The 22692-nt window shown below is 53.1% G+C and overlaps 9 protein-coding genes across 9 annotated transcripts; 5 read left to right on the forward strand and 4 right to left on the reverse strand.

Annotated features, from left to right (window-relative positions):
* Nucleotides 1–417: 417 nt before the first annotated feature.
* On the reverse strand, nt 418–2928 carry N7498_010431 (Nrd1 complex RNA-binding subunit; the record flags this gene model as incomplete). The annotated part of the gene is made up of 4 exons (XM_058457487.1): nt 2762–2928; nt 2462–2707; nt 2191–2287; nt 418–2132 (listed from the first exon to the last, which is right to left on the reverse strand). Exons 1-4 carry the CDS (start codon nt 2879–2881, stop codon nt 418–420), a joined length of 2178 nt encoding a protein of 725 aa, XP_058304386.1. The 5' UTR covers nt 2882–2928.
* A 945-nt stretch (nt 2929–3873) lies between these two features.
* N7498_010432 (uncharacterized protein) lies at nt 3874–4089 on the forward strand (the record flags this gene model as incomplete). The annotated part of the gene is made up of 2 exons (XM_058457488.1): nt 3874–4037; nt 4065–4089. The coding sequence occupies 2 exons, from the start codon at nt 3874–3876 to the stop codon at nt 4087–4089; spliced, it is 189 nt and encodes a 62-aa protein (XP_058304387.1).
* Nucleotides 4090–4432: 343 nt separating this feature from the next.
* cit1 (citrate (Si)-synthase CIT1) lies at nt 4433–6100 on the forward strand (the record flags this gene model as incomplete). The annotated part of the gene is made up of 5 exons (XM_058457489.1): nt 4433–4540; nt 4595–4659; nt 4719–4803; nt 4882–4929; nt 4994–6100. The coding sequence occupies 5 exons, from the start codon at nt 4433–4435 to the stop codon at nt 6098–6100; spliced, it is 1413 nt and encodes a 470-aa protein (XP_058304388.1).
* Nucleotides 6101–6898: 798 nt separating this feature from the next.
* Nucleotides 6899–8226, forward strand: N7498_010434 (putative mitochondrial DNA replication protein (Yhm2); the record flags this gene model as incomplete). Its single annotated transcript, XM_058457490.1, has 4 exons — nt 6899–7015; nt 7089–7185; nt 7306–7978; nt 8044–8226. 4 exons carry the CDS (start codon nt 6899–6901, stop codon nt 8096–8098), a joined length of 942 nt encoding a protein of 313 aa, XP_058304389.1. The 3' UTR covers nt 8099–8226.
* Nucleotides 8227–10217: 1991 nt separating this feature from the next.
* N7498_010435 (ubiquinol--cytochrome-c reductase subunit 2) lies at nt 10218–11806 on the reverse strand (the record flags this gene model as incomplete). Its single annotated transcript, XM_058457491.1, has 4 exons — nt 10218–10313; nt 10372–11231; nt 11325–11499; nt 11567–11806. 4 exons carry the CDS (start codon nt 11804–11806, stop codon nt 10218–10220), a joined length of 1371 nt encoding a protein of 456 aa, XP_058304390.1.
* A 515-nt stretch (nt 11807–12321) lies between these two features.
* On the forward strand, nt 12322–14468 carry N7498_010436 (uncharacterized protein; the record flags this gene model as incomplete). The annotated part of the gene is made up of 4 exons (XM_058457492.1): nt 12322–12333; nt 12390–12446; nt 12544–13389; nt 13449–14468. 4 exons carry the CDS (start codon nt 12322–12324, stop codon nt 14466–14468), a joined length of 1935 nt encoding a protein of 644 aa, XP_058304391.1.
* A 472-nt stretch (nt 14469–14940) lies between these two features.
* Nucleotides 14941–16511, forward strand: N7498_010437 (FMN-dependent alpha-hydroxy acid dehydrogenase family protein; the record flags this gene model as incomplete). Its single annotated transcript, XM_058457493.1, has 4 exons — nt 14941–15076; nt 15146–15911; nt 15972–16300; nt 16348–16511. Coding segments are annotated over 4 exons (1395 nt in total), but the record flags the coding sequence as incomplete, so codon positions are not given.
* Nucleotides 16512–16708: 197 nt separating this feature from the next.
* N7498_010438 (uncharacterized protein) lies at nt 16709–17794 on the reverse strand (the record flags this gene model as incomplete). Its single annotated transcript, XM_058457494.1, has 1 exon — nt 16709–17794. The coding sequence occupies one exon, from the start codon at nt 17792–17794 to the stop codon at nt 16709–16711; it is 1086 nt and encodes a 361-aa protein (XP_058304393.1).
* Nucleotides 17795–18676: 882 nt separating this feature from the next.
* On the reverse strand, nt 18677–21963 carry N7498_010439 (putative importin 13; the record flags this gene model as incomplete). The annotated part of the gene is made up of 4 exons (XM_058457495.1): nt 18677–21028; nt 21096–21591; nt 21661–21851; nt 21901–21963. 4 exons carry the CDS (start codon nt 21961–21963, stop codon nt 18677–18679), a joined length of 3102 nt encoding a protein of 1033 aa, XP_058304394.1.
* Between the last annotated feature and the right edge of the window lie 729 nt (nt 21964–22692).

Genomic DNA, 22692 nt, shown 5'->3' on the forward strand with positions numbered 1-22692 from the left:
CTGGACCATTTGCATGTAAAAAACCACAGCTACCTGCCCAAAGGCCATTGGACGCATGGAACCACAATGTTCGTCTTCAATCGCCGTTACCGTAGAAGCATAGATAGAATGAAGATAAAGATCATAATACAGTATTGATTCTCGCCACCTGAACGGCGTCGATTCATTATGGAACCATGGGGTGGAAATGGGAATATGCAGGTAGTGTGGTTACATGAGAAACGAAAAACCCATGGGAACGCAGGCAAAGAACAAAGCCTCCCTCTCCATTCGAAAGAATAACCATCAAACGCCAGTTTCCCTATGTGGACGATACCGAGAACCCAGATGCAACAAAGTTGTGATGAGAAAACATGGGCCCAAAGGGTCGAGTATAGGTGGGCAGAAGTGAAGTGAAAGATGTCGCTTTTTGGGGAATTAGTTGCCCTGGCCGGGAGGCGGGGGCTGCGAGCCGGGCATTTGGCCGGCCTGAGCTCCACCCATCATGAAGCCTGGTGGGAGCATGGGCATGCTGGCGAAGTTGAATCCGTATGCGGGGACGGCGGGAGGGACGGCGGGGTTGTTCATGTTGGACATGTCCCGGTCGCCCTGAGGAGCCGAGTTGGCGTTGGGGGGCCCACCGAATCCATCGCGCTCCTGGCGGCGACCACCGCCGCCGAACCGCTGCTCATTGGTAGGCCCACCGCGGGATGACTGGGGGCCACGCTTGCCGCCGGTGTCGGTTGCGATGCGTCGGCTGATGGCTTTGGAGGACACGCCAGCGCCAATCTCGATGTCTGGCTCTTCAACGACCATTCCGGACTCGATGGGGCGTCCGCCAGTACCACCGTACTCGGCAGTGAGCATCCACTTGCGATCGGCCTCGGTCAGGCGCTCGATAGGGATCACACTGACGCCGGTCTGGTAGTCGCTGCAGTCGCGAGGACCGAAGCCGACACCCCAGCGGGTGCGGAGTTGCATTTCACCGGAGCGGAAAGACTCCATTCCGTCGCGGGCGCTGACTGCGTCCTGGCGACTGATCATTTTGATGAAGGCGTGGCGCTTGTCAATGTTGACGATGCAGGTCTGGACGATACCGAACTTGCCGAAGAGCGCACGCAGCTGTGCCTCGGTCGAGGTGACTCCGCCGACGAAGAGAGTTCGGCTGAGTACCTTCATGTTGCCTTGGCCGATCGAATAGTCCCACTCAATGAGCTTGGGGCCGGGGGGAGGCAGGTTGGGGTCCTTGTTAGGAGGGGAGGGAGAGCGACGTCTGCGTCCAGGAGGGCTTCGCTGGCGATATCCATCATTGCCACGACGGCCACGTGCATCACCGCGGCGTCCGGGTGAATCGCCGTGGTAGTCTCCATAGACGGGGCTGTCACGACGGCGGGGAGGGGATGCGGTGCGACGTCCACGATCCCAACCTGGAGAACGAGAACGGCGTCGGTATCCACCGGGCGAGCGATTGTAGTCACGCTCTCTGTCGCGATCGCGTTCATCACGGTTTTGCGCGTCAGGAACACCCCAGCCGGCAGCACCAGGCCCGGGCATACCAGGCATAGCGGGCATAGCGGGCATACCAGGGAAGCCGGGCATCTGGCCAGGGTTGGCACCGCCCATGTTGTTGGTCATGCTGAAAATTTGCAAAGCTGCGCCCCATTGGTCTTGAGGAATGCCCTGTGAGGCGAGCATCTGGAGGAGTTGAAGCTGCTGACCCAATGCGTTGCCATCGGGCATGCCGGGCGCGGCACCAGTCTGGGGGATCATGGCGGCCAGCGGGTTCTGTGCAGAGGTCAAGGGATTGGGCGTGTTGCTCTGGCTTTGAGGTTGGCCCATAGGGTTCTGGCCAAGACCGCCCAGAGCGGCGAAGGGATTGGCCACGTTGCCAGCTGCGGCATATGGATTGGCAGCAGACGAAGCCAGCGAGGAATCAGCGGAGGCCTGAGGGATCAAAGCAGCAAGAGGGTTGGTTGGTGCCGGGGCTGACGGGGCGGCGGGGGCACCGGTGTTCTGCTTGGCCATGTCCGCCAACGCCTTCAGGATACTCGAAGTATCCGGTGCAGCCGCTGATCCATTTGCGGGGGCGGGCTGGCCTCCCAGCTGGTTCATGCCCGGGGCAGGAGATCCCTCGGGAGTAGTGGACTCCACATCTGTGGAACATGTTAGTTTTGCGAGTGAGATAAGTAGAAGGCAGAAGGGCGATCTTACTTGAGGGAGAAGTCAACTTCTCTCGGAATGAAGAGAGCATGGATGTCGGGAACGTCTGGCCGCGTTCCCAGATGTCAATAAGTTTCTTGATCTTTTCCTAGAAGTGGAGAAAATAAATACGTGAGCAATACGATCATCTAGAAAAGGAGGGCCAAAACGCCCGAAAAATGACAGGTGAAGTCGAGTACAGGCGCCGTGAGGTGACGATACGCGAATAGACGCGATCGACCCCTAAAAACGGCCCCGCCACGCAGGCATGTCTAGTGCGTACCTTTTGATCCTGGGGTGCATTGTTTATGATGTCGGTCATCAGCACGGGCAAGAGCTCTGTGACTCGGTTGACACCGGCGGCGAATGTGCCATCAGGGGCGGCGCTGCCTGGAGGCTGCCCGGCCTTGCGAGCAGCTTCTACCCACTGTCGGGTTACAGAGTCTACGACATAGAGTACGCCCAGCTTGTGGGTGCCCGGTGCCTTCTTGAAATGAGTGAAAATCTTTTGGATGAGAACGGATTCATTCTGTCGAGTTGATTAGTCTCCGGTCTCGGGATACTGGCATGAAGTGAAGCGTACCTGAACGTTGGCAGTGCAGAGCGTGGTGATGCTGTGGATCTTGGATCCCGATACTCCTGGTGGCTTCAAGGCCAGCATGGACTGGAGATAGTTCTCCAACTCCGCTACGGCGGACGACATGTTTCACGGCGCGGTGTTGTTCCGCGCAAGTTTCACTTCGCGAAAAGGAGGATCCTTAAGGCGGCTCTATTGCAGGTCTTTGTACGGACCAGGAAAATCCGGAGAGGGACAAATGGCCCAAAAGCGTTACTTCGAGAGCAGTGTAGTGCAGGAGAAGCTCCTAAGATTAAGTGTCAAGCCTGATATCTTATAGGTGTCGCCTCTTCACTACAGCACGAGCGTGTTCACCGAAACCAGGGAACTGGCGCCTACAGCTGGAATACAGCCTAGCGAATGTGTGTCCAGGGAAGGGCACCCTGCCCGGAGTACGAGTACGAGGTACAACCTAGGGCGTACTGCCGTGAGATCCAAGGGGAAGGTGAAAGAAACCAGGGAACGGATTTACAGGGTACAGGTAATCCGTGCGGGTGATGGCGAAGATGAGCGAGATGGAAAGGTGATGAAAAAGAGTTGGCGAATGGTGATGGGAAGAAGGAGAAACGAGGAAAACGGGAGAAAGAACTTTTGCAGGGGCTGGGCGCTAGGCCGCATTGGGCAGACTGCACGTGACTATATACTGCGTAGCTGGTTGCTTCAGTTACCCGTAGACGACTTGCATATATGGTCTGTGCCGCACTCCGTAACATCCTGCGCGCTTGGTCTCCCCGGTGCCCCGTATCCAACCACGGTTCCCCCGGCTACCGCAAGAAAGTTTGGTCCTGGGTTTTACACCTTTCTCCTTTCTCGCGCTACGGGAGGGAGGTGTGGATACCATGGGGCCGGAGATGATTCCGATCATTGGCGCCGGGCCTTTTTTCATTTTTGGTTTTTTTAGCCTCCTCCCGTCTGCCCGTTCGTGCCGTGGAGCTCCCGATTTCGGTGAACTATTTCAGAAGAATTCCGGTTATAAACGGGAGTCGCGTTGGGACATAAGGACACGAGCGTAGGACTGCAATGGCGTCACAGTGTCAGATGCGATCCAGTTGGGATGCACCTGGGCCAGAGCGGTCATGATGACCCCCGTGTACCAAAACCACGATGCCGAGGGCCAATGCTGGCAGCTCGGGGCTCCGGATGACGGCACGGCAGGATGGCGACTTGCCGACGTCACTGCCATTCCCCCTTCAGGGATAGGCTGGTACCGGGATATACATCGACAGATGTCCCCAGTAGAGAGGTATGTAATTTAAGGATCAATATATAGGAATCGGGAATACGCCAGTATCTAGCTAGGCATGTCCAGGAATAGAAAGGAAGTGTAGAGCCGTAATCAGATGATCCGGAAGCTGGGTCCCAAATACCAACGGAACTGCTCGGACTGCGTGAGGATCTGCCGGCAGCCCGACAGTACTCGGTGTTACCGTTGGGGGAAAAATTACCAGGCGGTCTCACTGTGAACGGCCTCCCGAACCGTGACCGTACCGGCTGTAATACGGCCAGATGGAAAAATCCGAGAAAATCCAGGGCGAGCTCTCCTTCGGTTTCCTTCTTTTCTCCTTCTCTTCTCCCCATACCCTTCTCCATAATCTTCATTCCATCCATATACCCCTCCTTTCTTTTGCCAGAGTCGAAATGGCTTCTTCTCTCCGCATTGGTACTTCCGCTCTGCGGACCGCTATCGCAAAGCCCATCCAGTCTGCCACCTTGAACGGCGCGCGCTGCTACTCCGCTAAGGCCAAGGTACGCTCCTGGAGCTTCGGGAAGCTCAATTGACATGCTAACTTGTTTCAACAGTCCCTCAAGGAGACTTTCGCCGACAACCTCCCCGCTGAGATCGAGAAGGTCAAGAAGCTCCGCAAGTATGTCGTTTGCGCCCTCTTCCGCTCCCAATGTTCGTCATAGCTTACAACCATCGCAGGGACTATGGCAACAAGGTGATCGGCGAGGTCACTCTTGACCAGGCCTACGGTGGTGCCCGTGGCATCAAGTCCCTTGTCTGGGAGGTACGTCGCAACCAGAGCTATCGCCGCCAACTTTTTTTTTTTTTTTTTTTTTTTGGAGACTGACTTTTGTTTGTGTAGGGCTCCGTCCTCGACTCTGAGGAGGGTATTCGCTTCCGTGGCCGTACCGTAAGTGACCGCCGAGGACATGGAGAAGTGAAGGACTCGCGAGCTAACCTTCGACACCCCTTAGATCCCCGAGATCCAGGAACTCCTTCCCAAGGCCCCCGGTGGCCAGGAGCCCCTCCCCGAGGGTCTCTTTTGGCTGCTGCTGACCGGCGAGATCCCCTCCGAGCAGCAGGTTCGTGACCTGTCTGCTGAGTGGGCGGCTCGCTCCGACGTCCCCAAGTTCATTGAGGAGCTTATCGACCGCTGCCCCAGCACCCTCCACCCCATGGCTCAGTTCTCCCTGGCCGTGACTGCTCTGGAGCACGAGTCCGCTTTCGCCAAGGCCTACGCCAAGGGTATCAACAAGAAGGAGTACTGGAACTACACTTTCGAGGACTCCATGGACGTTATCGCCAAGCTGCCCACCATTGCCGCTAAGATCTACCGCAATGTCTTCAAGGACGGCAAGGTCGCTCCCATCCAGAAGGACAAGGATTACTCCTTCAACTTGGCCAACCAGCTCGGCTTCGGCGGCAACAAGGACTTTGTTGAGCTGATGCGTCTGTACCTGACTATCCACTCCGACCACGAGGGTGGCAACGTCTCCGCCCACACCACCCACCTGGTTGGCAGTGCTCTGAGCTCCCCCATGCTCTCCCTCTCCGCCGGTCTCCAGGGTCTGGCCGGTCCCCTGCACGGTCTGGCCAACCAGGAGGTTCTGAACTGGCTCACCGAGATGAAGAAGGCCGTCGGCAATGACCTCAGCGACCAGTCCATCAAGGACTACCTCTGGTCCACCCTGAACTCCGGCCGTGTCGTTCCCGGTTACGGCCACGCCGTCCTCCGCAAGACCGACCCCCGCTACGTGTCCCAGCGTGAGTTCGCTCTGCGCATGCTGCCCGACGACCCCATGTTCCAGCTGGTCAGCCAGGTCTACAAGATCGCCCCCGGTGTCCTCACTGAGCACGGCAAGACCAAGAACCCCTACCCCAACGTCGATGCCCACTCTGGTGTCCTCCTCCAATACTACGGTCTGACCGAGGCCAACTACTACACCGTCCTGTTCGGTGTTTCCCGTGCCCTTGGTGTCCTGCCCCAGCTGATCATCGACCGTGCCCTCGGCATGCCCATTGAGCGCCCCAAGTCCTTCTCCACCGAGGCCTACGCCAAGCTGGTCGGTGCCAAGCTGTAAAGGAGTGATGTTTCATTGTTGAATTCCGGGATTTTGAGTTAAGACTTGTATTATTTTTCTGTGATTTTGTCATGTTGTATGATAGGACTTGACCGGTTCGAGCGGGCCTTGTAACAGCACTTCCATCCCCCAAACATGATAATTGGTCACGTAAAAGAATGAACAGAGGATGCTCTGTATTTTAAGCTTTGGCACAGAGTAGAATCGTATTTTTGCAATCTTATCTTGACAGCGGGTCAGGTCGGGACGATCATGCAGAGGTGTACGGCGTAGCCAGACGGTTTGGTCTGACGGCTACAGAGTGGAATCTGGCACACGTGAATTGTTGGGCGGTTGATTCTCAACCGACCGCCCTCACCGACCCACCTGGTTCGGCAGTTATTTACATTCCTTGATTGCAGATGAATCGATATAATGAACGAATTAAGGATCGTGATAGAATAGAGTCCGTGCTTTGTCGGATTCATCCCGTAGAGAACGAATGGTCAGTGGAGGCAATTGGAATTCAATTGCCGACGGAGGAGTCTGGTACCTGCGGAGCCACCCGATTAAGGTGGTATGGGAGGTACCCAGTACCCAATGGCATGAGTGGAACGCCAAACACAGCTGACTCGTCGATTCCCTATAAGACAATTGGCGACTTCCTCCATCTCTCTTCCTTTCATCAAACTCTTTTGCTATTTTCGCAAGAACTTCCCCATCCCCTCTTCCTCTCCACTCTCCCTCGATCCCTTAAAAGGCGACGAAGCCCCAACATCCCTTGGTCAGGGCCCCTTTCAGCGCATCCTCATACACACGATGTCTACCCCTACTGAGATGGTCGCTGAGCCTAAGCTCGAGAAGAAGCCCGTCAAGTTCAGCAATCTGCTGCTCGGCGCTGGCTTGAACATGTTCGAGGTCACCACATTGGGACAGGTACGTCTTTCACCCTTTATACACTGGTTACCACCGACCCGACACAATGCTGACGTGCCCTTCTTTCCACCAGCCGCTGGAAGTGATCAAGACGACCATGGCCGCCAATCGGGGCGACAGCTTCGCCGGTGCTATGAGTCGGATTTGGGGCCGTGGCGGGATCCTCGGTTGTACGTGACGTGACACCTTCCCCCAGTTTCCTCCGATCCACGCAACTAGTGTGGGGGGATGAAACCCAATCATTGGACGTGGAAACAAAACAGGCTAACATGGCAACTCCGGTCCTTTAGACTATCAGGGACTCATTCCGTGGGCCTGGATTGAGGCCTCCACCAAGGGCGCGGTCCTCCTCTTCGTCGCCTCCGAGGCCGAATACTACGCTAAGAGCTTCGGTGCCAATGACTTTGTCGGTGGTATCTCCGGTGGTATGGCTGGTGGTGTCGCCCAGGCCTATGCCACCATGGGCTTCTGTACCTGCATGAAGACGGTGGAGATCACCAAGCACAAGCTGGCTGCCGCCGGCGTCAAGCCTCCCAGCACCTTCGCGACCTTCATGGACATCTACCGTAAGGAGGGTATCCGTGGTATCAACCGCGGTGTCAACGCCGTGGCTATTCGCCAGACCACCAACTGGGGTTCCCGCTTCGGTCTCTCGCGTCTGGCCGAGTCCGCTATCCGCAAGACCACCGGCAAGGAGGACAGCCAGAAGCTCTCCCCCTGGGAGAAGGTTCTCGCGTCCGGTCTTGGTGGTGGTCTTTCCGCCTGGAACCAGCCAATTGAGGTCATTCGTGTCGAGATGCAGAGCAAGACCGAAGACCCCAACCGGCCCAAGAACCTGACGGTCGGCAAAACCTTCAACTACATCTACCAGAACAACGGTATCAAGGGTCTCTACCGGGGTGTGGCTCCCCGTATAGGTCTTGGTATCTGGCAGACCGTCTGCATGGTGGCTCTTGGTGACATGTACGTTTTTGATCCACCTCCTTTCCCCTTCATGTGATACCTCGGACTAACTCCTTTTTCTACAGGGCCAAAGAAGCAGTCGAAAAACTGACTGGCGAGACCGTCACCGCGAAGCACTAGAAGGTTTGAGATACCCTTCTGCTATGCAGCGGTCGAGGAGGGAAAGGGTTGTCCTCGTTCGTACACTCATAATTTCGTCTACCCGATACCCAAGTGAATACACTCGCAATTGCTTACTCAACGCGCCCAAGTCTCGTATCTTAGCACCTAAATGTAGTTCGCTTTTTCTTCCCCTCTTTTCATATGTCAACAAAATAGACCTAGAGAAACAATTGGCTACAATTCCCGTCCTAAAGTAAACCGCAATCCCAATCTGCACGTGCTCAGGAACATATTCTCGGCGTGGAGCCGCCCCGGGGCACCAGGGAGCCCCAGCTCCGTCATGCTCCGTATCAATATCGGCGTTAGGAATCAATCGTCCGATTTCGGTAGCGTAAATCGGCCCTTTGACAACAACCCGGCCACAGTCGTCACTTACAGTATCGTGCTTATGCTTGAGCTTTCTTTCCATTCATCCGTTCGCTCGTTTAGTGCTAATTGGTATTGTAATTGTGATCTTCCTTGTGGATGCATCGGCGCATTACCCGCAGCCAGTGTTGACCTCGGCTATATGGATGCGCTTCGGGTTAGTGGAATACGCATGAGGAATTGGGTCTAACATGTCTGTAATATTTGGTCAAAAGCCAATTGCTTTCATTTTCCTTTAGGCTAGAATGACGTCGCAGACATAGTCAACCTCGGTGGTCGGAAGAGACGACGAGCAGTCCTATGGAGCGTTCTAAAGCGAAGTATGTGCGTGAGACGCCCGACGGAAGGAAGCCAGCAGCTAGAGGACGAACCTGATCCGACGGACGAGGAAGACGAAATCCGTGACCTTAGGGAACTCCCTTTGGTACAACGCCGGTACAAGAGTGACGTGATCCGCGACGACTTCAGCTCTCTGTCAAGGATTCCACGCTAATACGCCAGCTCGTTAAGCTCTTGGAAGCTTGATAGTGAGGTTTTTATTTTTGTTTCAGAACTCTAATTGCCTGAGATACGGCGTTGGGTTTTGTTTGCATGTAGCGTCGGGGCTGAAGGCCAATGATAGCACTCTGCTAAGCTTTAAGATGCCCATTGGATAGACTAAATATTTAAATACTTAACCTGAATAGCTGGCACATCTATTGATTTTTTTTGTTTGATGCTGTTGCGGTCCGTAGTTGGGAGATTCTTAGATATTTGCAGGTTATATGAATCTTGGATGGACATGTTGAAGACGAAGTGAAATCATGTACCAATTGTCTGGTTTAGCCAAGACTAGCCAGTCCCTGGGAGTGACTTTCACTTCAAGGTTGTCTGATTCTCTATCCACTTTAGGAAAAACCGCAAAACCACACCCTGGCGCAACCTGAGTGTTCATCATCGTCCAGTTCTTCCGGTCTCCCATCTTGCCTCTAGGACCGGTGCCTGCTCCAATGTTGGTAATTATGCTTCCCTCTAGAGATACAAAATTTCTACCCAGATGCTCTGCTTTGCTCAGCCAGCAGTAATCAATCTGTCTGTCTTACAGCCCCCCAGATCCACGTCCTAGAGGCTCTATACAGAACCCCGGTGGACGACAATAACACATGGATCTACCCCAACTTCGGAATCAGATCCGAAGACCGGATGACTAGCTCTTTGGAGACGTCGATACCAACGCCCCTAGCCTTTACGGCTCAGAATACTACAGAGTGTGTTGCGTCAACGGCCTGTTGCCCTTACCCGCAACAGACTGGTTAAGTTGGGAAAGGGGATGTTGATGGTGGGCGAATTGGCACTTTGAGGGTAAAGCCTATGAGCATTAGAAGAATTTCGCTAGTATCACGAAATGACCGGTCCATTGAATTTTCGTCTTGTTTTAGAATAGGAGAGCACTAGGGGTGCAAGTCCTTCATCATGGACTTAGGACAAAGAGCGAGAGACTTCAAGGCTTCCTTCCAAGATGTCAATCTCAACCGAGTCTACGTGGAAAATAGGGTCAAGGTCAAGCATCGCAAAGACTGCATCAAATAAGGTACAATTGTATTACAGTCAACTACACCCTGAAGACAAAAGAGATATCGGCAAGGAATCTAGGCACAAGTGGTCACATCAAAACCAAAACGAGGAAACACGCTTTTTCCTCGATCTAGGGGCTGTATGGTATACAAGGGGTTTAAACCGTCAGGCCGAGGTCCTCCGCGTACGGGAGCTCGTGGAGGTCACCGACGCTGACGAGGGTGGCCTTGCCGGAGAGGAAGGACTTGGCGGTCTGTTGCAAAATAGTAAGTATAAGAAGCATATATGGGGGATGGAGATTCAAATCATACCTCCTTAACCTGCTGCTCGGAGACCTTCTCAATAGCCTGAGCGATCTCGCCGATCTGGTAGGGCTTGCCGCCGTGAATCAGGCCGGAACCAGTGGCCTCGAGACCGGTCTCGAGGGTCTGGACGGATTCGAGAGCGCGGAACTTGGCCAGAGCAATGGCCTTCTTAATGTCCTCGCTGGCGACCTCGCCGGCAGCGGCCTTCTTCAGGGCGTCGACAACATTCTTGCTGGCGGCGGCAATCTGATTGGCCTGGCCGGTGAGGGAGACGGTAAAGAGACCGGCGTCCGAGTAGGCGATGTTCTTGGTCGAGACGTTGAGCTGCGAGAAGCCCTTGGTGGCTTGGGAGAGGAGAGAGAAGCCGGGGGTCCACTTGATGGTGGACTCGCCGCCGAGCAGAGCAGCGAGGACGGAGGCCTCGGCCTTGAAGCCAGCAGTGCCAAAGGCGCTGGAGCCGGGGAAGGCAATTACGGTGGCGCTGCCCTTCTTGGAGGCGATACGCTGCTCACCACCGAAGTACTTGCTAGCCTGGGAGGGCTGGACCTTGTACTGGCTGGAGGAGGCACCAGTGGGCAGACCCTTGAAGAACTGGCCGACCCACTTGGAAACATCGGCGGAGTTGGGGCCGGTGGAGACGAGACCAACGTTGGATTTGGAGTAGGCATCCTGGGCGAACTGAGCGAGGGCATCACCCGACAGGTACTTCTCGTAAGGGGAGGACTCGGAGGGGGTGATGGGAGCACCCAGGCCGCGGTGGAAGGCCATGCCGTGGGCGGCATCAAAGGCAATGTTCTCGGGGCTGGAGGAGAGAGCCAACTGCTGGTACTTGAGGAGATCGACGACAACCTCGTTCAATTCGTGGTCTGATATCAAACGATCTGCATTAGCAAAACCGACCTAACACTGATATGCTTCTCTCTGTAGGCCGTTCGCTGCCAATTGAGAAATCGACTCACCAGTGTACTTGGTCTGGCTAGCAACCTCAGCCAGCAGCTCTGTGAAGTATGGGAGGTCATCCGCCAGGAACTTGGTGCGGAGGACGAGGTTTTCGCGCGAGTGTGTCGCGGAGATCTCACCGCCCAGCAGCTCGACCTCACGAGTGATGCGCAGGGCAGAGCGCTTGAGTGTGGACTATGGAAGGTCGAGTTAGCACGGAGAGGAGGCGGGTGATGGTCAATGGATGGCAGTCGGGACCAACCTTGAAAGCAAACTTCTCGAGGGCATCGGAGAAACCGGGGAACGGCTGGTAACGGGAACCGGCCTTGGCCACGAGAGCCAGAGTGCCAGTAGGACCGGCGACTTCACGGTTGGCAACCTTCACGCCGGCGGCCTCGGAGACGTCGTACTGGAAAGTCGGGTTGGCAGCAGAGGCCATGGACCGACGACCGGCGGCGAGCGCACGCGGCGCATTTCGGCTGAGGGAAGACCGCGACAGCATTGTGCGCCGAGGACTGAAGAGGAGAGGAAAAAAGAAGCGGGAACCCAAACGGGCTTGAAGGGGGGAGGCAATTGAGGTGGAGGGGGATGCGGAGGGAGGAGGGAAGCAGACGGGTTACGAAAAGCTTCAAGATGCCGGGTCGCTGGCTGACTCCGTGGCCCCTGATTGGCTGCCGTGACGAGTCGGACGGAACCGGAATATCTTTTATTCTCCATTATCGTTTGTTTCTACATGTTCTACAATTGGCATAGTGGTTTATTTGAGGTAGTTTGGAGTTAAATATCTCGGGATTATTTATCGAACATCTGCTGCCGATACCTTTGTAGGACTCTGAATCCGCGTGTTTGAGTTGTCGACATCAGATCAGCTGACCGGAACCACGTGACTGATAAGCAAAAAAGTGAGGGCTGCTCCTCCACTTGCGCCGTGCTCTAACTTTCCAATGAATATATCGCGGTGACCTTAATTGCTCCTCGTGCGGACTGGAGGCTGGTCATCACTCCACTACCGCCAACATGTTATCCCAGGTTCGCCAGACCTTCTCTAACCGATTGCGAATCGGCACTGACGCATATCTGCACAGTACGCTGCGGAGCTATGTATGCTTCTGATCGAGGATCACTTTGGCGAGCTCTTTGCTGTGAGTGTCTCCCGCTCTTTGCTATGGCCTTCAGCCGCACAAAGTCGCGTGACAGAGGCGATCTTTTAGCAAAACTAATGACTTCAACGATACACAGCGCATCTTTTCAATCCTACAACGCTACGAGCGTTTGACCCTCCCTCGACTCAAATTTTACTCCCGTCTCAATGACAAGCAGCTCCGCCATGCGCTGGCTGCCATGATTCAACACCACCTCATCTACCACTTCACCTCCCTCGAAGATGGCAACACGTACTATGAAGCAAACCCACAAGCCGCTTATTACCTCGTGCGATCCGGAAAGATACTCCAGCTGGTCGAGGAAAGACTTGGAGAATATGCTGCTCGTGTGATGGAGGCAATTTTGTACCTCGGGCATGCCTCGGTCAAGGAACTCGAAGGACGTCCTGAGCTTCGATCGCGAAAACCGATGGCTCCGAATGGAATCAAGCATGAGGAAGAAGAGCCCCAAGAGAATGGGATGGATATGGAGGACGGACCCGCCACCACAAATGGAGATCATGACGGGGAGGATAAACCGGCACCGTTCCATGCCACTCTCAAGGCTCTTGCGTCCCATGGATACATCTTGCGGGTCCGAGATGCCCACTTCCAGAGTCCCGCAGACAATTTTCTTGAAGCACAGCGGGCGGTCGCTGCTCGCTCCGATATCAAGGCACTCAAGGGGAAGAAACAAGAAGAGGCGATAAGAGAAAAGGCCCAGGAGTTGGTCCAAGAGCGGACTAACGGTGACCTCACTCAAGGACTCATGTTTAATGGTCTTCCTCGAGGTGTTAAAAGGAAGTTCAGCAACGGTCTCGCGAATGGGCAACGACAGAACCGCCAGAATGGCGTTAACGGCGATCACGCGGAAGATGAAGAGGAGGAAGAGGAAAACGAATGGTCTGAGGATGAGGATGGTTTCGACAACATTCCCATGGAGGTGAGTATTTGATTCTTTTACCGCTTCAATTGTAAATCAGGAGCTGAATTCAAGTACAGTCTGGATTAGTCGTGCGAGTCAATTATGAAAAGCTCGATGTGGCTCTACGGAACGCTCGTTTTGTCGACCTTGCGCAGCAAGATGCGCCCTCAGCGACTGCGGAAGTCTACGCCTGCCTTCTTCGTCGTGTGGAATATATTACACCCCGCTGCCGAGATTCAGAAGAAATCCCCCGTGAGAAGGAAGAAGGAGAACAATTCTCCACTCCAATTAGCGTCCAGACGTTACTTGAAGACATTGATCCCAGTCTAGATCTAACAGGGGCATTGGGACCGATGGACCCCTCGCAGTCGATGAATCGGCGCGGAAAGCGGCCCCTGGAAAACGGTGTCGACGACCACGACGATGCCGATGATGATGAGGATGAAGCATCCTCGGGAGCCATGCGTGCCTACCTGGTCAACCAGCACCTCGGCCTCCTCTCACAACCACCATTCGACCTGGCTTCCTCTGTCACTCTGTCGGTGGGCCCCTCAAAATGGCGTGTTGGATTCCGTGGCCTCGCCCGGAAATTGCGACACCTGGAATTGGAACGAATGATCGAGTCTCGATTTGGCGATGTCGCCCTCCGAGTCGTGCGCGTACTGCAGGCCAAAGGAAAACTGGACGAGAAGCGTCTGCAGGAGATCAGTCTGCTGCCGTTCAAGGACCTGCGGCAGACCCTGGCTAGCATGCAGAGGGGTGGATTTGTGGATTTGCAGGAAGTGCCGAAGGACGCCCAACGCCAGCCCTCCAAGACCATCTTCCTCTGGTACCATGATGCAGACCGAGTCTGCAGCAGTATCCTAGAGGACACATACAAGGCCATGTCGCGAACCCTTCAGCGTATCAAGCACGAGCGAGAGCTTGAACGGGATTTCCTGGAAAAGACGGAACGCAGCGATGTCAAGGGCCACGAAGAGGAGTATCTCACTGAGGGTGAGTTGGAGCGTCTGCAACGGTGGAAAAATAAAGAGGCCCTGTTTCTAGCGGCGGTAGCTCGCTTGGATGATATGGTGGCCGTTTTCCGTGACTACTAAGGCGGGGACTGTACTGGTTGCTACTGGTGATCACGGCTTATGTGTTTCTGATCTGTCAAGGCTCTTTCCCTTATCTCAAATACTCTTCCTGTCCATAGCATCCATCTTCCATAGCTTATGCCATTGAACGATACCCATTATGTCGACTTCAATTTATTAGAGACGATCGGTTCAAGTGTATGGCGCAAATTGTAACGTCGCCGGTCCTAACCATGTTTAATCAAGGCAATGAATATGCAGGGTGATTGAGCTATAATCCGGCGAGCGGCATTGATTCCACTGCTTCTTCCGCGGTCCACGATTCCGATTCACTGGAAACATTCCGATGCGCTTTGACCACATGGAGTTGACCCCGGAGTAACCCCAGAGGTTCATCGTCCTCCCATCATTTCTCGAATCTTCAGAGTGTATCGTTCACTGGAAATTCATGTCAATAGTTCTTTTGTGACTCTGGCTGATTGACAAGCTAGCTACAGCCGCTATGGGGAGGAAATTATCAACGCACGAAATCTCCAAGCATGCTCAAATAGACGACATCTGGATCGTGGTCAATGGGAAGGTATACGATGTGACCCGATTTGCGCCTGATCATCCCGGTGGTTCAGAGAGTACGTTCATGAAAGAAACATGTTTCACCTGGGTAGAACTGAGCAGTATAGTCATCTATCAATTTGCAGGTCGCGATGCTTCGAAGGTTTACAACAGCACCCACTCACCAACCCTCATCAAAGATATCGATAAGCAATTAATTGGTGACTTGGACACGACAACTGTTTCTGCGGAATGGAGTAAAGAAGATGAAACATCCGTGATCCTCGCTTCGAATGAATATGAGAAACCATCCTTGGAAGACATCATTAATCTGGATGATTTTGAGCAAGTCGCAATGAAAACTCTCAGCCTAAAGTCATGGGCATACAATAGCGGTGCTGCCAACGACAACATTACACGCGATGCAAACCGCACATTCCTCCAGCGCATCTGGTTCCGTCCGGCGATCATGCGAGACGTGTCTAAAGTAACTGCCCGATCCAGTCTCTTCGGTTGTAACCTTGATATCCCAGTTTACATGTCACCAGTGGGTGCAGCCAAGACGATTTGCGAGGACGGAGAGCTACCGCTCGCGAAAGGTGCTGCCTCTTCAGGGATCATTCAGTGTATTTCTACTACGGCTTCGTATTCTTTGTCCGAAATCCTGGATGATACTCCCCAGCAGGCTTTTTACCAACTATATATCAACAAGGACCGCTCCAAAACTGAAGCGCTGGTACGGCAGGCTGAAGCTTCAAGCAAGGTCAAAGCCCTCTTCGTTACGGCTGATCTGCCTGTCATGTCAAAGCGGGAAGCTGATGAGCGCATCAAATCTGAAGGAAATGCTACAATGGTGAAGATTACCCAAGGCGGTAATAAACCTGATGGCAAGAAGAGTGCTGGGCTGGCCAAGTCTAACAGCTCGTTCATTGATTCTTCTCTGAACTGAAATGATGTGGCTTGGTTGAGAAGTATTACCAAGCTTCCCATTCTACTAAAGGGTGTTCAACGGTCAGAGGATGCCATCCTTGCAATGAACGTCGGATTTGATGGTATTGTTGTGAGCAATCATGGTGGTCGAGCTGCCGACACTGCTCCACCGGCAATCATTATCTTATTGGAACTCCATCGGCAGTGCCCACAGATCTTTGGAAAGATGAAAGTTCTCGTGGATGGTGGCTTTCATCGTGGCTCGGATGTTATTAAAGCTATTTGCTTGGGGGCCTCGGCAGTGGGCCTGGGTAGGTCTTTTGCATATGCCCTAAACTATGGGCAAGAAGGGGTGGAACATGCTGTCAAATGTAAGCAACATGCCAAGCATGCCAGAAATTTGCTAATATTGGAGTAGTGCTTAAAGAAGAGATTGAGACGGCCATGCAACTTGTTGGTATGACGGACTTGATGCGAGATGCTGGACCAACGTATCTCAACACATCGGGTGTGGACCACTTGTTGCCTGCAAATCACGATGAATTAGCAAGGAGACATGCTATTCGAGCGGCAAAGCTGTAGAAATATCAAGATTCTTCTCATTTCTCACAGAAAGTCTCGCACTATGTTGTGCAAGACCGCAAGAGGATGAAAGGTTGCATATTGGATCGAGTCTATATATGAGATATGGGTTGAGAGTTCTGTTCATTCTGAAACAAAATCACCGTGGATCTAGTGAAATTTACTCTGCTCGTACAATTCCATCTATAAAATCTTCCTCAGACCATGGACTCCCCCCAAGCAACCCACCGCCGCACACATTCATCCACCCGCCTCAAAGCCTCCTTCGCAGCCTCGACCTCAAACCACTCCCGATGCTCCTTACCACACTCCCCACATCGACCAAGGTCTCTAACACGCATATCTCCCAGCTCGAGATGAATAAGCCTTTCCACGCGGTGAGCATGAGGAACTTTGCGACCTGGAACCAAATGAGCATCAATAGCTGAGTGGCTATTGCTGCGCTTTCCCGAAGCAGGTGGTGTCCTCGCCGGAGATGATGATGCGGATGATGTATACGGGTAGTAGCGGATTAAAGTCAAATCGTATGAGCATTGTCGGGTCCATTCATTCAATCGACGGTGAACGTTGCTGGTGCGCCCGATTTTTAGTCGGAGTGTGCCCGGTGCGGTCGATGTTGGGTTCGAGGTTAATGCGTTTAGGTCTCGGGCGGCGCGAATGGCATCGCTTACGCTGCGAGGCTGGGTTGGTGGGCGGAGGTGGTTGTTCGGTGGTGCTGATGGGAGTAGAGACGATGCGAGATCTCTAGGTAGCGGTGACTGTCCACCACTGCTTGTTGTGGCATTCTGGGGTGTCACCCAGAACATGTAGATATAACCATCGTCATCGGCTGATGAGATTGGTTTGGAGAGCTCTGTGAGGAGAAGAGATGTTGTTTTTGGAGAAAGCGAAGAAGGAATCCATGATAGCAGAGACCGGGTTTGCGATGAAGTCAAAGGTCTTCTGCCATTTGGGACAGATGGTTGCCGTGTTTGAGGAGCAGATGATACTCGCTGTCCAGATGGTAGCCCTGCAGATTGCGGTTTCCCGGCTGAATCTTGATGAGGCTTTTGCAAATTCTGAGGAGAGGACGTCGCCCCATGAGAAGGTCGACTTTGAGGCCTCCGAACCGGTCTAGACGGCGTGTGATCATCGCTAGAATCGTCCACAATCTCAAAGCAGCACAAGGTCCGCTTGGGACGAGGTTTGCGCTTCTCGCTGAAGTTGCTTTGATTTGGCCGTATCTGATGTATTCTCTGAGGCACGGGCTGCTCATTGATCTCGAGTACACCGAGTCGATCCATTAAGGTATCGATGCTGGTTCGTGGCTTTGCCGGGGAATTTGGGTCGTTCCATGATGCGGATGACACGGCTTGGTCCTTGTGCTGCCAGCAGTACAAGGATTCCAGATCGGGTACATGGCTAGCACCTTTTCGAGGCTTGGAAGTAGTGTTTGAACTTTGAGATGATGCTAGAGCCCGACGACAAGGCCGGCCCTGTGTAGTAATGCCTCTACATGTAGTTGCCGGATTCCTGGAATCTGAGCGAGGAAGCAAAGATTCTGGAGTATTTGAAATTTGAGGCATACGCAAGTCCAAGTGAAGCAAAAACAAAACAAATCTTGATGTTTGGTGGCAAGTGGAGATCCTAGGAAAAATCAATCTTGAAGGATTTAGGCTACGAGAAAAAAGCGACCTGAAGCCGCAGTGCGGTGAGCAGCAGGAATGCAGCCGTGCCTCGAGGCACTCCACTCGCACTTGGACCACGTCGTGTAGCGCCGTCAAGGGATGTTATTTTTGTCCTTGTTTGTGAAGTGCACTGCCGCAGTGGCGGTGCGGGTATCCGTATGCAGTCATGTGGGCCGCCTACATCTAACATGTCGATACTTCTAACTGGTTTACCACCTAGTCAGTCATTGGGTCTGGTCCTAAGGCACCCTACAGAAAGTAATGATAGCTGAGCGTAGTAAAGCAAGTTAGGAGCTTCATTCCCGCCAAAATTCACCGACCGATCGCTGAACTCCAAGTGGTTAACTGAGTCTTATTCCAAGGTTATGCGAAAATGGTTATTAATTGCCTGCAAAAATGGATATCTAACTTTATATAACAAAACATCCTCGAATCCTTGAGATACCCTTGAACTCCGATCATGATCATCATGTCGTCTGCGATATGCTAGTCCTCTTTCTACCCGGCGTAGTCAAATGCCATACCCCGACACTTCAACCAGAATGCACGAATTAGGTCTAACGACGGTTGTCGCTGTCCTCTGGCGACAATGAGAGACTCCAAGAAACGAGACTTATCCTGCGGTGAGAGAACCGAGGCCTGATGACCGTCGGCATCGTTGACCTGCGCATCCAGGGCATTCAGTGCCGCAGTAAGACTTGGACGCGCCAGTCCCATCTTTTTGAAGACCGTACGACGCAGAACATCGTTAAGCGATAGCAAATCCGATCGTGCACAATGGCCCGCGATCTGTCGGATCAAGGTCTCACAAAGTGTGGGTATGAATTGCTCAAGGACTTGATCCAGGGCTGCTGTCTCTTCCGGAGAGCCACCGCGGAGATCCAACATGGCAACCCAAAAAGCGGATCCAGAACGAAGAGTCAGAGGCTCTGGGCGGGTTAGAGCGTGCAGCGTGAAGTTCAACAAAACCACGAAGATCGGTGGGCGCTGTGATGCTGAATCGGAAGCTGAAGGAAGTGGCTCCGTCAGGGAGAATACGATGGGGTAGTATTTTGGGAGGAGGCGCGCGAGGAAATCAATTCCTGCATTCGCGGTCTCCGGGTCATATAAATCCGGTTCCTCTAACATCGAGGAGAAGAGCTGCGCGACGTGAACAATCAATGCCACGGCTTGATCCCGGATTTGCATTGAGTGTGAAGCGTGCGAGGCTAGGAATGAGGAGGCAGTAGCCATGATGACATCTGTGCCAGAGATGCCGAGCGGGAAGCTCTTGATGAAATCAACTGTCAAGGATGGAGGGAAGACGAAAAGCCCCGAGGACTCGGTATACCCAGCCTTGAGGATGTCACAGGCCGAATCTATAATTCCACTGTCCACGGGGAAATCCAAAATGAGAAGCCTCATTGCTTCCATGATAAGCTGCTGTGCACCGGAGCCTGGTCCGGCATTCCAGAAGGACGGAGGGTAAGGGTTCTCCTCTTCCGTTGCGTCGACGTTGATGACCTCGTCAGTATCGGCTCGCAGACCTCTTCCAATACTGGCGATGCAGCTAAGCACAAGATGGCCATGGGCACGAGCGATGTCATATGCAGAGCTGGCGGCCTCATCCCGTGCCTGATTAGCCTCCTGGACGAAGAAGCGCAAGATTCTTTCAAGAGTTTGTACTTTCTCATCGTCGGTTGGTAGTCTTTGTATGATTGTTGCAATGCCTTCAAGCACCTTGGGCATAGTCGACACAGTTGCAGTCGGCTTTGCGCGGAATTGATCAAGCTGATCGAGGAACACTGGGAGCTCTGCGGTCAAGACACGGCCGCACGACTTGGAAAGGGTCAAAATAGATCGCGAAGCCGCCTGGGCACACGTTTCGAAATTGAGCGATTCAAAGAGGATGTTCAGGACACCTGGGAGCAACGAATTGTGACGTTCGAAGTAGGACTCGTATTTTCCAAAGGCATCCACCAATGTTTGACGTGCCTTAAGCGGGATACCAGTCTCACCCCCGGCGCAGAGTCGGGAAAAGGCATCACTGCCAAAGATGGCATCGAGACACTGGTCCGCATGTCCGTTCTCATCGACAGCTTCCGATAGCTGGGCGATGCAGAACATGGCAGCCTCAAATCCAAGCCAGTCATTATTTCCAAGATGGGTGGTTGCGCTCTCTTGGAAAACACTCACCAACTCAACGCCGAGAATTGGATACACCGATAGCAGATAGTCACAGGCGTCGTAACGGAACGCGTTGAACTCACCCCGTTCATCGTCGCTCAAGTCTGACAGGTCACTGGGAGTGGGATAAAGAAGCTTATTGAACAAGCCGAGAACAACCTGCGCCAGGTGTGTTTTCACCGCTTCATATCTGGGGTCATTTTGCTGCAGCTCGTCGGGAAGTCCTTCGGCAATCTCATTCCAATACTCCAAGACTCGAGGTGTTGCTAGGTCATCAATGACTGCGTATCCAGGTGTCTTGAAGATATCATGAACAATGCCGAGAATTCGAGCATTCTCAGGCTTCATCGGGTCGCTGAATAGGTTCAGCTGAAGATGCGAGACATATGCCACCAAAAGGTCAACAAATGTCATACTCTCGGAACCTTCATTCCCCTTTGTCATTTCTAAGATGTGCATTGTCACAATGGAATCGGAGAGGATTTGTGAAATGGTCCATATTGATTCAGCATCAAAGGCCCAACTGCGCGTTTCAAAAGCTTGAGTCAAGATGGACGCTGCGTTCTCGCTCAGACTAGGAATTCTGAGCGTCTCCATGATGTCCCGTCCGCAGGAAACTGCCAGAACACGTCGCTCTTCGCCGTGACCGGGATGCAACCGGCTGCCGTAGACTCCAAGCCAAGCCTACAATCCAGAGAAGTTAGCGACCTTATCCACGGCAGTGAAGCCATGCTTGTGCTGATAGACATACCTTCCAGGCAATCATTGCCTCATTTCCGAGTGTTACTTCTGGAGATTCACTCTGCGAAACAGCTGGATGCTGAGCGATCTGCCGCGTGATGTATTGCACTAGCAAGAAGCCATCCTTGATATTTGACACGGCTCGCTGAATCACTGGCCCCACCAGATTCTGAGGCTCAGTGTCAAGCCGCAGGGTTTCTTCAGCCAATGCAACCGAGAAGAACAATAGGGCGGTGGCTTGCTGGGTACTCAAAGCTGGCAATACGCCAGTCAGGAAATCCACGGTCTGGGCCTCCTCTTCCTGGACGAAACCACCATGTGCAAGACTGGCAGCCAGCTGCCATAGGGCCCGCTTCCACGATGTTGCTGGATGCCGAAAGATCGCAATAAGGCTGGACGCAAGCTTCCTAATCACGAACGCCTGCTCACCCTCGTTCACGATGGCAATGAAGTGATTGACGAGGCGCTCCAGAATTTGCACCGTCATTGTCTCTTTAAGATCACCACTGGAATTTCATGAGCAACTTGCTTCCTTTAATATGGCAAAAAGGGATATTGCATTTGTTGATACTTACCCGGATACGTTGATCTTCACGGTAAAAGTCAGAGCACCCATGAAACGGTGGTGGGCGGAGCGTTCTCGCAAGAGAAAATCTGCAATTTCCCAAGCATGATCGCTCTTTTGGATGTGTTGCAGCCGCGACTGCACTTCGTCGATTTTGGCTGGGTTCCGCTGGTTCGCGGGATCGTAAAGTTGGGTCACCAACTGAGAAATTGTTAGAGGCTTCAATTCTAAGATTAAGGGTGAAACATACCAAGTGCGCCTCTGAAATAAGCTCCCCAGAGCCATGGCCTATCTCTTGAAAGGGCGCGGCCATGATAGATGCAAGCCGCAGGACGTCCTGAGTGGGATGGAAGTGCGAAGGTGGAAAAAGGGAACAGTATACAACGGATCACGTGGTGATAGCCACCCATCTGCCGGTGTAATCTTGTTTGTTCTGAACGCGTCCAATAATATGTGCGTATGGAGGGCGGTATGACGAGGCGGTTAACCGCGGGGCTTGCGCGGAAATCAAGAGTCCACTCATCACTGTCCTATATCCAAGTATTCACTATTCATGGACTACCTGACTAAAATATTAGGGAATGAATAGTTTGATTTTCAAATTGGGTTTAGGACTTTTAGTCAATATGGCCTTGACCCTGGTTCTCTAGCTTTCTAAAGTTGTTCTATTTGTTAAGAGACTTGTCCCTTGCTCGGTTTTAGTTCCGCCGAAGAACAAACGCCTGAACTGGGTCGAATAAGAGGTTCCAATGTGGCTCAATCTTATTGCCAGGGTAGCTATTCTGTACTATGCCCTCCCAGGACTGTTCCAACAATGCCCTAGCGAATGGCGTCGCCATCGCAGTATATCCATCGAGGAAACAGTGCAAACATGACAACACCGCAGTGGGCCGGTGGATGCGACCTCCGAGGATTGTCCTATAAGCAACTTTGCCGCCTCCCACCAGAAAGCCACTCACACGACCGAGAGCTCGTTATCAATATCACCCGGAGCTGAAACCTCCCAATCTCAGCTTTCCGTGTTGGCCCCTGAGCTTAGTGC

This window comes from Penicillium cinerascens, assembly GCF_028974065.1.
Source record: "Penicillium cinerascens strain IBT 15544 chromosome Unknown scaffold_4_segment0_segment1, whole genome shotgun sequence".
Classification (NCBI taxonomy): Eukaryota; Fungi; Ascomycota; class Eurotiomycetes; order Eurotiales; family Aspergillaceae; genus Penicillium; species Penicillium cinerascens.